Source organism: Anguilla rostrata, chromosome 1 (assembly GCF_018555375.3).
Source record: "Anguilla rostrata isolate EN2019 chromosome 1, ASM1855537v3, whole genome shotgun sequence".
In the NCBI taxonomy this organism is placed as follows: Eukaryota; Metazoa; Chordata; class Actinopteri; order Anguilliformes; family Anguillidae; genus Anguilla; species Anguilla rostrata.
This window is the reverse complement of record NC_057933.1, coordinates 66,928,497-66,942,615: the sequence shown is the minus strand read 5'-3', so window position 1 is coordinate 66,942,615 and position 14,119 is coordinate 66,928,497. Positions and strand designations below refer to the sequence as shown.

The 14,119-nt window shown below is 44.2% G+C and overlaps 1 protein-coding gene across 7 annotated transcripts in view; it reads left to right on the top strand.

Annotated features, from left to right (window-relative positions):
- Positions 1 to 14,119, top strand: part of mef2d (myocyte enhancer factor 2d) — a 67,127-nt gene that overhangs the window by 42,859 nt on the left and 10,149 nt on the right. For all 7 annotated transcript variants that reach the window (XM_064351546.1, XM_064351585.1, XM_064351567.1 and 4 more), the window contains exons 4-6: positions 916 to 1,053; positions 7,941 to 8,151; positions 9,281 to 9,337. In XM_064351546.1, the coding sequence (XP_064207616.1) occupies positions 916 to 1,053; positions 7,941 to 8,151; positions 9,281 to 9,337 (406 nt within the window). The remainder of the gene's footprint in view (positions 1 to 915; positions 1,054 to 7,940; positions 8,152 to 9,280; positions 9,338 to 14,119) is intronic.

The following is a 14,119-nucleotide window of genomic DNA, read 5'->3' as shown; positions in this document are numbered from 1 at the left end:
GAACGCTATGTAACCTCCAAAAAATCCCTTAGCTCAGCTTTGAGAAGCTGCGTAACACCTTAGGAGAGAGTCCTCTGTGTTGCACACGTCTCTTTCCCGATGCGTGTACTTGTACATGTGCGAGTGCGTTTTGTGTGGCTCACAGCTTTGGCCCCTCTTCAGGTGAAGTGTTGCTGGTACCAAACCTGCCGGGGAAAGTAGATTTAGATGTTACTTTTTGGTATTTGCAGCTCGTAGCTGTTATTTATAGTGTGGCTGCTGGTGTGAAAGAGGGCAGCTACGTAACCACATCTCCTGATTGAAAGTGTTTGAACGAGGCAAGGGGTGTCACAGAAATGGTTGTTTTTGTTGTTGTTGCTGCAGAAAAGAGGAGAGAGGGGGAATGAACAGCTTCAGTAGGCTGCATTGAGTTTGTATAGACCGGGTAGAGCTGCACAGTACCAGTGGAGCTGAGCTGTAGCATTGGAGAGATGGAATCCAGCCCATACTCTTCAGTGCCTAAGCCCAGTGTGTCTCCTGCTCTGGGCCTGGCATAGATGGAAGAGGAGGCTATCAATGCTTCTTCGTTGCCAACACATTTTTCTGGGCTGTAAATACGGATTTTCTTTTGGAGAACATGGTCTTGTGCTTAATGGGCAATGTAATCGCCTTGTGTATCTGCTAAGCGAATGGCGGCATTTTCACCACACTTTGCCACAGACTCTTAAGGCTTTGGCCATGGTGCTTTGCTGGTTTGAGGAAGAGCGATGAATTTTGTAGTTGGAGTTATCTGAGGGACTCTCGGCTGGGTAGCTGGGGATGGTGAACAGGTGCTGAAAATCTGCTAGAAAGCCAGCAGCTGTTCTGTAAACCTGTTCTACCCCTCTCCTTCCTCCTCCTCTTCCTCCCTCCTCCTGCTCTTCAAAAACTGTTCAGACGTTGCGAAAGAAAGGCTTTAATGGCTGCAACAGTCCAGAGCCTGACGGGGAGGACTCTATCGACCAAAGTCCCCTGAGCGAGGACAAGTACCGCAAGACCAGCGATGACCTGGACATCCTCTTCAAAAGATACGGAGTGAGTACCTGCTGCCTTGTTCCTCTCCTCCTCTAACCTCCCCTCTCTTTCTCTTTGTCTCTGTCTCTCTCTCTGTCTCTCTCTCTCTCTCTCTTTCTCTCTGTCTCTGTCTCTCGTTTTCCTGACTCGAAGGCTCTGAACAAGAAAGAGCACCGGGACTCAGAGAGCCCTGACCCTGAGGAGCCCTTCTCCCTCACCCCCCGCACCGAGGAGAAATACAAAAAAATTGACGAGGAGTTTGATAAAATGATGCAGAGCTATAGGCTGTCAGTGAGTACAGGAACGGCCTCCGTAGGGCCCGGACGGCAACTCACAGAGCACTACCTCCCCCCTGACCCCACAAACCACACCCCCCCCCCCCACCCCCCTCTATCCTCCACGTCTCCCTCCGCGGGGTCCCCTCTGAGCGTGCGTTTGGTCGAGGGGGGTGGGGTTACGGAGGCTCTTAAAGGCACGGGACTCTCAGCGAAGGGAAAGCCGCGCGAAAGCGCTGTTCGTCTCCGTCCGCCGGGTCTGGGCGATCCTTCGCACCGCGTCCGAATTGGTGTCCCTTTCCTCGTCAAATTCCTTTCCTTTTCCTCCCTCTCTCTCCTGTGCCTTTAAAGTCTCTGTCGGACTCGGAGTCTGTTGCCATCCCAGTGGGCATGCCGGCCAGTCCTTCCCCGGTGTTAGCACACGGTCCTCGCGTTGGGGGGGGGGGGCGGTGCTAGAGAAATGCCGGGCTGTGCATGTGATGGGACCTGGGGTTAGCGGTGGCGTCACAACACCCAGAACAGCGCATGTGATTGGCTTTCTGCTTTAGCAAGGTGTTACCCAGGCTCCGCCCATTTGCTTAATTTACTAGTGAAACGTTTTCATAGTTGCGCTGGTTTACATAGGATAGATCAAATGCTAATGAACATCATAAGTAGTCGACAGTAAGAGCACTGGAATAATTTGGAATTAGGCTAATATATGTCTTCCGCTACATTAAGCACAGCTCCTACCCAAACATTGAGACTCCTGTGTATTTACAGGGGAAAAAATTATCAGCAAATATTTTTTTTTTACATCTATTTAGGTAAACAACCTCAAGCATTAAAAACAGCTTGATATTTCCTTATAATATGAATTTCAGTTATTGCTTTACGCCTACACACCCACGCAAGCAGTTGAAAGCTGCAGACAGTGTACAGTACACTTTACCATGACAACCGTAACAAATAAAACTTGAAACGCCATTTGCACCCGTGTAACTCAGTTCCTATTAATCGCACTGCGGTTGCCTCCTGTCAGGCAGAAGGCATTCTTTGGCTGAGATCAGACTGAACAGCTAGGACAGGGGATAAGTTTGTTTAGAACAGGGGATCAGTGTGTTTGGAACAGAGGGTCAGTGTGTTCAGAACAGGGGATCAGTGTGTTTAGGACAGGGGATAAGTATGTTTGGCACAGGGATCAGTGTGTTTGAAACGAGGGATCAGTGTGTTTGAAACGGGATCAGTGTGTTTGGAACAGGGGTTAAGTGTGTTTAGGACAGGGGATCAGTGTTTTTAGAACTGAGGGTCAGTGTTTTTAGAATAGGGTATCAATGTGTTTGGAACAGAGGGTCAGTGTTTTTATAATAGGGGATCAGTGTGTTTTGAACAGAGGGTCAGTGTTTTTAGAATAGGAGATCAGTGTTTTTAGAATAGGGGATCAGTGTGTTTGGAACAGGGGACAGTCTGGACTGGAGAGCAGCTCTGAGGTTCTCACACGCCCCCTCCCCCACCTTGCCCAGCACACCTCTCCCAGGCGAGAGAAAGCTACAGCATACAGCACCAATCTTTCAGGCAGAATTATAATCCCAACATGGCACCCACAGGCTGGGATATGCTAGACTAATCCTGCTTGTTCTCCAATCTCTTTAAGTGTGTTTGGCTGGGCAGGCAGATTCCTCAGCAAGGGAGTTTGGAAAACAGAAAGTGTGAAACCAGTGAATTTTTAAATGCATCAAACTATCCCCTTTGCTGCCGATATATTTGTTTGTGTCAGTCTTTATTTATCCTTGTCCTTGGTTGAGTGGTTCTGACATTAGCTGACTTTTTTTAAATAGATTATTAATATCTGGCAGACATGGTCTGCACGATTATGAGAGAAATTAATTCAAGAAACTATCCTCTTTATACGTCAGTACCCATGTAGTCGTGCAGTAGTATTGAGGCCAGCTCTGTTGCTATGAACATTCTAAATGACCTTGAAAGACCTTCAAAGACCTTTTTATTTTTCTTGCTGAGCCAGCACTAGACGTGGTCCAGTAGCGAACGGAACGAAACGTTCCTGAAGTTAGCGGGGAACTTTCAGGGACTCTGGGACAGATGGAGGGAGCAAAAGTAGGCCATGGCTTTAATGCGGGCTGATGCCCTGGCATTGAGGAAAACCTCCAGAGGAGAGTTCAGCGGGGGAAAACGGGTTAGTGCCGTCGCTGGCCGGTTACTGAGGGGCGGGGTTTAACTCCTGACAGCTGGATGTGATTCAGGATTGGCTGAATCAGAAAAACACAGGGGTAGACCCGGGAAGAATGAACAGGGTCCGTGCAATCAGCAATTCTGTTCAAATATGTCCTGTTCCATTTATATGTTGATTCATGGAAGACATTCATTTTAGGACATGTTGAATGTAATGATTTTGAAGTCATGGTTTGGGCACCGTTTATCGAATATCATAACAAGTATCGTGTAGAACAAATGTAAAAGAGTATTGTAGCACACTGTTAACAGGCTTGCATGTAATCACGTTTTCATTAGTTCATATTCTGGTGAATACAGAAGACCAGATGCCTGCTAGCAATTTGCTCAATAGAGATAAAAATATGATTATAGAGAATATAATGAGAGGCAGTAGAGCATTAACTCATACTTCCTGGTTTTCGTTCCAGTGTGATCACTGTCACAACATCAAACCACTTAATCTGTGTCCCTGATCTTGTTTCACGTGGCCGTCCTTCCACCTAAGCACTTAACCATGTAATTGAATCCATTATAATCTCTGTTTAACTCACTGCGGCCACCCACTCTTCTGAGCCCAGAGAATGACAGGAATTTAATGCGTTTAACTGGAAATAAATTGGTAGAAAAGTATTCTTCTGAGGCACGGTCAGTATACCTTACTGCTTTCTTGCCGCTTCGCTTTTATACGTTTATTACAGTTACCGTTTTATTGTGCTACGCAGTGCTTTTATGGAAAGGTAATAAAGCATTGTACAAGGTAATCATTGTTTTTGTTTAGAAGCTGCATTCACATTAATAAGCCCCAAATGGCCTTGCCAAGGTCCCAACGCTTATGTCGGTGTATAATTTTACAGACTAAAAAGTTCATTATTGCAGTATATAAATAAAGGCTATCTGAAGGTAATTATTGATTGTGTGTGTCAGTACTTATCTGCAGTTAGACTAACCATATTGCAGTTTTATTACGGTCAAATTCCAATTAAAATTTTCCTTTGGAACTGAAAGATCAAGTACTCCGTGAATGAAATCATTATTTTTTTTTGTACACCTTCCATTTCTATTGGAGAGCAGTTTGGGACCCTTGTGATGGCATCTTTAGAGCTCAAACTAGGTGGCAAATGATTTCTGAAATAGAAATAAAAAAGTCTGGTAGAGATATTTCTGAAGGCAGTGTTTATGACTGGCATTCAGAGAAAAACCGACTCCTCAGACTCATTGGTATGTCACTCCCTGCAATATCACTCTGTATCTGTATGCAAAATGCTTGATTTGATTTTAAAAGCTTTATAAGATTTAGGGAAGTACTCTTGAGATTCAAGTGAAATTGAATACATGTTCAGTTTCACATTACACAACAATTGTATGCTGTTGATGAGTGGTGTAAGGTGGCAAATATGTCATAAAGCTTTCAAATTTGATACTATATATATACAGTATAAACTGTATGGAAAGCCCCATTTTTTCATTTAAATAAGTATCTGTCTTCAAAACCTGAAACCCAAGTCCCTCCGAAATACCAGTTTAATTTTGCGCAGCAGTGACCAGCGTTTATGATTGGCACTCGGACGTAAACGCCGAATGTCACGTGACTCGTGGTCATAGATACAGCTGTTGGTAGTAGGAAAGCTGCAGGCTCCAAGGATCAAGTTCCACCATTTTACTATGACGTGCTGTATGCTACAGTTTTCCAGCTGGGTCCTCACTGACACTAACCCACCCTGCCCGGCCCGTGTGCGGTGATGTAACACAGTGCTGTGGCCGCCAGCATGCCTGTGTGTGGGTCACCCGTGCGCGCACACGCATCCGCGGGACTCCATTAGGGCTTCACTGCCAGAAAATGTCAGTGATATGCTAACATACGACACCAAAGCCGTTGCGCACTGTCTTTCACAAACGCTGCAGTCAGACAATGCATTCATTTCCTGCAGGACTGACGGTACATACAAGGGGCTTTACTCCCAGTTCACTGTTCAGTAGGAAGCTCAGCTGAACTCATCTAATTTGAGCTCAGTCAGAACAAGTGGCAGCATCAGGCCTTATCGAGTAGGCTTGTGCACTACCACACAGCACGCACCATACAAGTTAAAACATGACACCCAACATATGACAATGAGTCCTTTCTACCAAACCACAAACAGTACAGCATCTTGCGCTTGAGTTGCAATGGATGAGCTTTCGTGTGGGTAAACCACAAACTTACATCACAGTTTTATCACTCTTTCTGAACTGCAGGTAATGGGTCTAATTACTCATTTAGGGCTCATGCTGGGAGAAGTAGCCATGTCTGTAATGAACACTCAATTTGTTGGTATGTTATTTAAAGTTGGAGCCAGATGCTGGGTTTTTTTCCCTTGGAAACTTCTCCTCAGTACCCTTAGCCATTCTGGTTCTCAACCTGGACCTTTGCCTTTGTGAGGGTGAGCTCCAGTTTTGTACGTCTCCATCCAGGCTGAGTTTTTGTCTTCTTTGATTACCCTAGAACCAGTGTGATGAACAGTACCACAGTTAAGGAACAGCGAGTGTAGTTGTGTTCCCACACACAGTTAAGTGGGCTTATCTTCAGTGTCAAATTCAGATTACTTGATGGCTTATGGCTTTTAATAGGTTGTTGATACCATCTGTAATGTTCTCAAGGCATTGTAAAGGGGTGTATAGTCCTTATGTGTAATGGCCTGCATGCTCATTGTTGAACTGCCATCTTGCCCCGGCCCCTTCTGGTCTGATTTATTAACTGTACAAAAAAAAAGAGAAAATCCAATCAGCTCAGAGATAGGGAAGACGAAATTCTGGGAGAGACAAAGGGTAACATTGCAACTCATTTAAACTGGGTTCCATTCAGGACACATGGGGCCATGTCTGTCCCACATTTTAAATATAGGGGCCCTGTTTTTGCTGACAAACAGGGGAAAGTGGGTTGCTGTAAGAAGGCTGTATTCCAAGTTCCCCGGTGGATTGGCCCTTAATGTAAAACCAAGCTTTGTGAGTCAGACACAACCGTGCTGATTCAGACCTGTTGAATATTCATAATGTTAAAGCATTGGCCTCTTGTAAACCTCTTATAGCACTTAGTTGCAAATTAATGTGCATTCTGTTGTGTGCTATTATGCCATTAATTTAATTCGGACTCCCATCCTTAAGACACCAACTTCACACTTCACTTTGTAAAAATTAGAAAATGATAAAAGGAGCCCTCAATTATTGTTTCAGTAGTTTACATTTTTGTTTTTATGTTGCCTAAACAAAAAAATTGTAATTGTCAAATCATCTTAGTCATGCAGTATGCATAACAAAGACTTCACTTCATCTGTCAGACCACAAAGAACAAGAGTTTTGCATTCATTATATGTTTTCTTTGCGCACATTTTCAAAACAGTATATTTTCCAATTGTGACAGGTTTAATTCTTAAAAGGTTTTTGAAGCATAGAGAATCACTTTACTGATTTAGCTCCTGTTCGCAGTTCATATGAGTCTTTCAGTCAGAGCTTCACATCCCTTCTGAAGCTCACCAAAATGCATTCTAAACTTGGACTGGAGTTGGTCATATTCTAGAGTATGTGCTGATTCCTCACAGCTATGAGCATCTTTGTCCCAGAGTAAAATGTTGGCAATGTTACATTCTGACCACAGTGGCTTTTTGAGCCAGCCGTACTAAACAAACTGGCAACAGGTAATGACAGAGGATCTTTTAATGAAGTAATTAGTGTCCTAATACCCGTTTGCGGAAAGTCTTTAGCGATTTCCCTGTAAAATAATTTTACCTAAACACCAAACTATTTAAAAAATTTTATGAAATCAGAAGATGGAACACTGTGACACCAAATCGGACAAACCTCAAATAAACCCAAACAATTTGGAAAGAAGTTGAAGAAAATCAAGGTGATATCATATGTATGGTTGTGCAATTTATGTCTGGAGTTGCACATGAGACTAGAGTGAGTGACAGGACTATACCCGAGGCGGGAAAATGAGTGATAATGTTGGGAAATATGCCTCTCAGGTACCTACCCGATTAATAGTGTCCAAGTCCTTTTTTGATCCAAAATGGTGCTCTTTTCTTTCCTTCACTTTTACTGTTTCACCCTACACTCTTCAAAGGTTATTGTTGTTCATGTGTAAACTTTGTGATTCATATGTGCTTATGAATGTAAATGTTCTTATTATACATTATTAACTTGATGACATAGCTTTTAGCTTGGGAAGTTGCTTCAGTTAAATAACATTTTGGCCATTGAGTTACATAACAATGTAACAATTGAATTTGTAACAATAATGATTTGTTTGTGATCTCTAACAATGAACTTCTGTCGGTGTGGTATAATTAGATCAATATTGCATGTGATCTGTCAACAGTAAGTAAATGCACTCTTGTGTGTATGTGCCTGTGCATCTCTGTAAGAGTCTTCTCTCCTTTTCTCCTTCAGTCTGCTGTCCCGCCCCCTACTTTCTCCATGCCAGTCACAGTCCCCGTGTCCAATCAGAACGCACTACAGTTCAGCAACCCCGGCAGTGCCCTGGTTACCACTTCCTTTGTGACATCATCACTCACAGATCCCCGCCTCCTGTCGCCACAGCAACCAGCCCTCCAGAGGAACACAGTGTCTCCAGGGTTACCGCAGAGACCGGCCAGTGCAGGTGAGTGAGGTGGCAAGATTGCTAAGATATTCATCCCTGTGAAGATGGAGAGCCTCAATTAGCTGCAGAGAGACATTGTGACTTGTTTGCTCTTCCCTACGCTTGCTGGTCATATTCCTTCTCAAAAATGAATGATTACTGTCATATAAAATGATTTCTATCATGTCTATCATAGCCTTAATATTGAATTACAAATTGTAGTAGACCCCGTTTCATGATATTAAGCTCTGTTCTGTAAAGATTATGCCATATATTTCCCATGTGACATATTCCTTCTAGTGGATGCATTTGTTCCAAATTGTATTTATATGCCAGACTGAAATGTCAGCACAGTCGTGCAAGTTATTTATAGGTGCAATTATACTGAAAACTATTTGCATCCCTGCATGTTCATAATTGTTTTTTTCCTACCGCAGTGTCCTAAATGGGGCTCTATTACTAATTTCCCTCAGTCTATTCCATTTAGAGCATTATTACTGTCTTTGTAGTTGAGTGGTGTAATTTAATTTTACATGGCACACCTAAGCAGTGTGCTTATTTATTTTAGGATATTTAGCTGTTAGTGAGCCAGGTGTGATTAAAAATATTATAAAAGTGTATTTGAATGGGCAAAAGGAACAGAACCTACGAGAAGGCGTTCTCTGAGTCTAATTTGTGCAGTGTTGCCATTTTTGGGTCCTCGGGCGAGTATTTGCTTTAACACCAGCTGATGGGGCTGTGCTGCCTGACTCTCTGACTCCATATGCTTGTGCCCCCCCACTCTGTGACTCTCTGACTCCATGTGCTTGTGTGCGGCCTCCCCCCTCTGTGACTCTCTGAATCACTCTGTGGCTCTCTGACTCCATATGCTCGTCTTCCCCCCCTCACTCTGTGACTCTCTGAATCACTCTGTGGCTCTCTGACTCCATATGCTCGTCTCCCCCCCTCACTCTGTGACTCTCTGACTCACTCTGTGACTCTCTGACTCCATATGCTCATGTGCCGCCCCCCCCCCCACCCCTCACTCTATGACTCTCTGACTCGCTCTGTGGCTCTCTAACTCCATATGCTCGTCTTCCCCCCCTCACTATGTAACTCTCTGACTCACTCTGTGACTCCCTGACTCCATATGCTCGTGTGCCCCCCGCAGGTGCACTTTTAGGAGGTGACCTGAACAACTCGAACGGAGCGTGTCCAAGTCCAGTCGGTGAGTGGAAGGAGCCAGTGCGCCCCCGTCTCGGCACAGACACTCTCTTTCTCAGAGGTGCTCTTCCACACACACACAGCATTGTTTGCAGTGACTTTAATAAGCAGCGAGCTGTAGTGCCCTTCATAGTATTCTCTGAAGGCCTGTGTCTGTTTGTCCTGCAAGACTTAATTACTATTAGTGTTTTATAGTAGTTTGCCTGATAGCCCCAGCATTGTCCACCTTAAAATGGCAAACGGTTCAAGCTGTTTCTTGCATTTCAAGTAGTTAAGTGACCCTGATTTGTATGATGGTTGGCTGAAGAAAGACGGGCTGATTTTAACGCGCTTTGTAGGAAGAGAAGTTTGGCGTTCTGTTGTTGTTGGAGCTCAGTGCAGAATGACATAGCAGTCTCCCTGTCAGATTTGATTTGACTTGGGAGTGCTCACGTTACCCGGGTGTACCACAAAGAGAAGGCCAGCACGGCCTACATGTTCAGTTGTTGGTGGATTGATGCTCATTCCAGAGAGGGATGATGAAAGCCTGTAATATCAATTTGAAGTGAAATACCCAGATTTATTTTTCCATACTTCGGCTCTCATTTTAGGAACTTGCCAAAAACAGCCCCAGGGAGCACATTTCATTCAGCAGATGTAAATGTTTCGGAAAACATTAAATTATGTATTCATCGACGAAAAACATGCAATTTGGTCATGATAGATTTTCGGTGTAGCAGATAGATTGCTAGCTTGTGTGAGTCGTGCGGATTAATAAGACGATGCATTCCCATTCAGAGTGACTTTGGAGAACCCCCCTCCCAGACAGGCTGTGCGTGGGGGAGGGCGTGGTAACTTACTCCAGGCCAGTTTCTAACTGTAGTTCCAAGTAGAGACATTGATTCCACCTGCTTATTACAGACCTGGGAAAGTCGGCTCAGTAAATAAACAGGCTTTTATATATTTATGAATTTAACACGGGCAGTTTGTTTTGAAAGTGAGATTATTGTGTGAAACTTCCGTAGGGCTAAAAGAAACCTCATTACTTATATATTCTTAATACCTATCTTGCTGTAAAAAGTATAATAAAAATACTACTGGTTAACAATACGCAAAAGCTGCATGCAGAACTACACAGCCATTTATCTCCAATGCGGTTCAAGGCAATTCGAACGATTAGTGTGATTAGTGATATTTGGCAGCGATGTAGGAAGCTGATTAGTCATCCGCTCTTCTGATGAGTCTGTGGGTTTGATTCCCGGCTGGGTTGCTGCTGTTGTGACCTTGAGCGGTGTATAGTCTAATTTAATGAATTGTAAATTAATTAATTAATTAATCAGTGTAAAGATCTCTGGGAAAGATCATCTCCTAAATCCTGTTTATTTTCATGTATATTTATAATGTGTTTGATACATCCGGCTTTTGTCGAAATTGGATGGTTAAATGAATTCACCACATGGTCATGCTGTCTTGTTGTTTTTTGTTTTTCATCACTTTAGGAGCTACCCTGCTTGCTAACTGGAAAACCGGTCCTTTTCTAAAGCAGTAATAACTCATAGAAATGCTTCGATACACATGGGCACATGGTATCTTTTAATTTCCTTAGTAATTAAAGCAGCTAGCGGCCATGGTCAGAATATATGGGTTACCCAGCCAAATCTCCCACCTGCTGTTTAGGAAGCAAGCCCCTATAGGAGAGTCTTCATCGGGATCAGAACTGCATCTGCTGTGCTACTGCAGATATGGGAGCCACAGTGGCACCTGACTATGCCAATTTAGATCTAGTGCACCTTAAACACCCTCATATCTGCAATAACAATCCTTTCTCAGATCAATTGCTTCTGTGTCGAAGATACAGTGATTGTTTTGTTCTTTTTTTAAGGTTCCAGGGCAGATTTTGACTTGTTTGCGGCATATGTCGCTGTTGGAGAGAGTCTATTGATTTCACATTTCATGTTGATTCCTCTCAGGGCAGTTTTTTGGACACTGTGGTGTCAGTGCGTGATGGGATAATAACTACATCTCTACACACCAAAGTGAGACAGACAGGCATAGTTTCCTGCATGCCACAAGGTTTCATCCCATCCCCCTCAAACGGGTACTTCTCTATGGTCAATTCCTACACCTGCAACGCATTTCTTCTGACATTGATGATTTTCATGCTCAGTCTAGATGCAAGTTCAAAGATTTTCTGGCTCTTGGTTGCCCACACAGGGGGCTTCAACCTGCTGTCCGACGAGCCCATAATGCCACTGTGCAAACACCTGACCATAGAGATAAGAAACCTCTTTCAGTAATTTTTAAGACTACATTTTCTCCTTAGAGTGGCACCATAGAGATACTGTGTTAAAACACTGGCATGTATTGAAGAGTGATAGTCAGCCTACAGATGTTCTTCGAGATCGTCCCGTTCTTGTTTATTCCGGGGGTCAGACCCTCAGGGGTAAATTGGTTCATGCTGACACATTTTAGGGAAGGCACATGCTGTACTGGCAGCCTTGGTCATGCCACTGGCAACTTCTCACGTCTTAGATGTTCTGTTTGTCCCTACTGCGGACCATACAGACGTTTTACTCATCCCATACAGTAAATTAAAGAAATATGAGATTCAGCTGTCGATAGCATGTAGATCTCCCCGTGTAACTCATGTCATTGGCTGGCCTTGATCAAACATCCCGCCCTTCACAGAAGAGAATTATTGAGCATCGCAGTGCCGTAACTCAACAAGACAAAAAGTCTCCTGCATGTAGTCACTTCAGACAGGCAAATCAGAGTGTTGCAGATTTGTATGTGCCATTCAGACAGTTCTGCCCCTGATGACCGGTTGTTCCAACGGGAAACTTTCTGCATTTTTCGTTTTTTTCCTTGGGGGATGAATGTGGATCGTAATTTGTTGTGTTTCCTATACATCTATTTAGCTTAGTCTTTGGGTAATCAGTCTTTACTGGAGAACATATCAGTCACACCATTTTGTATTATTTGTTAGAATATTTTATATCTTGTTTATTTTAGTTTATAATTTTGTTATGCTTTTATCTGTATCTTTCTTTTCTGTTCTGCTCTGTCCTGGCTGTGTCTTATGCAACTGCGTATGGATACATTTGTCAGTAATTTTATCTATATGTCCTATGGTGCATTCTAAGCAATTTGATGCAACTGGCAATTAACCTATTTAGAATTTGACAATTGGCCATTCATGATGGCGTGATTATCTCTAATTGCCTTGTCGCCTATTAGCAGTTGCCAGTTATATTGAATCTTAAATTGTTTAATGTCTGCTTAGAAAATGATTGTCTTCTAGTTTGAGACGACGCCAAAATTTAATCCTTTGTTTAAATGCTGGTGACTGCTGAGCTTTTCAGCACTGATGAAGGTCTGCGGCTGAAACGTTTATTCCTTTTTCTCCATTTTTTTTTTCCTTTTCATTTTTGCACTTTAGCACTTTTTTGTTCTTTTGTCCACATTTTTTGTGGGCAGTTGGCAGCTGTAATGAATCAGGGCTTTTACAGGTCAGGAGGCATTTTTTCTTTTTGCAGTGCGCAGTTAGCATTCTCATTTTCCTGTGCTGCAGATGATGTAGTTGTAGCATAGCTTTGTTTTGCCTTGTGACTGTGGATTAACTCATGTTGCGATCATTTAGACCCGCGATATGACAGAAGTACCAAAAAAACAATTTTTAAATGAGTACCATCAAAGGACATGGACATTTTACCTCTGAGGAGTCAGCTTCTGAACATGACTGTCCTTTGTGACAGGAGAAGTCACTGTTGCTTGTCAATGGCGAGTTACACTAACCCCCCCCCCCTTCCCCCCCCACACTGCACACTGTCACACCACCTGTTTGTTGGGGACAGCTGAGGGTCACAGGACAGACCCAGTGTGGTGTAAACAGCCCGGTGGAGATGAGAAGGGGGGGGGGGTGGGGCGGGACGTGCGCATGAATGGCCCAGGCTAACACCTCCATCACCTCCGCCCTTCACCCATCTCATCTACCCTCGCAGCTGTTGCCCCATATCTCCGCCGCTGACTGCCTGTTCCACCCAGAAAGCCCTGGCCTCTGACTGTCGCCCGGCCTGGCCGGCCGCTCTCCTTAAAGGTGCCTTTGACAGCTGCCAGAGCTCCATATATGGACTTTTTCAAGTCAAACTGAGGCAGTCATTGTGTGATTGATAGGGCCGCCATTCTCCCTCGTGTGTGGCCACAGTGCAATCACTGGGCTTCTCAGCGTCACTGCCCTGCCCACTTTCCCCGGTCACGCCCAAAACGGCCAGCTTTAGGGACAATACAATCACAAATGCATTCTTGGAAATTTAACAAGCCCTACGGCGAGCCCCAGAGAACACTGCAGTAATGTTGATATCCCCGTTTTGAGCTGAACTCTTCTTAATCTAAACAAGAGGCAGTGAGAGATGTATTCCAAAAAGATTGCCTCCTCCCACCCGACCCCTCTCCCTCCACCTTCTCCCTCTCCCTCCCCCTCCCTCCCCCTCCCTGGGTTCTCAGCTGTTGCACGAAGGCCCAGGCTCTGGGAATGTCACTATTGACGTCACCCAGCATTCCTTGCATTCCCACGCCTGGCCCAGGGTAATAGGAGCTGTGGGCTGCATGGGAGAGAACAGGAGGCTCAGACACAGGCCCAGAGGGAGGGGACAGTCATCCTAGAGCCTGTTGCCTATAGCACATATGTATACACATGCATATACACTCACACACACACACACACACACACACACACACACACACACACACCAAACACACACTCTCACACCCAAACACGCTCTCTCCCCTCTCATCCTACACAAGACAC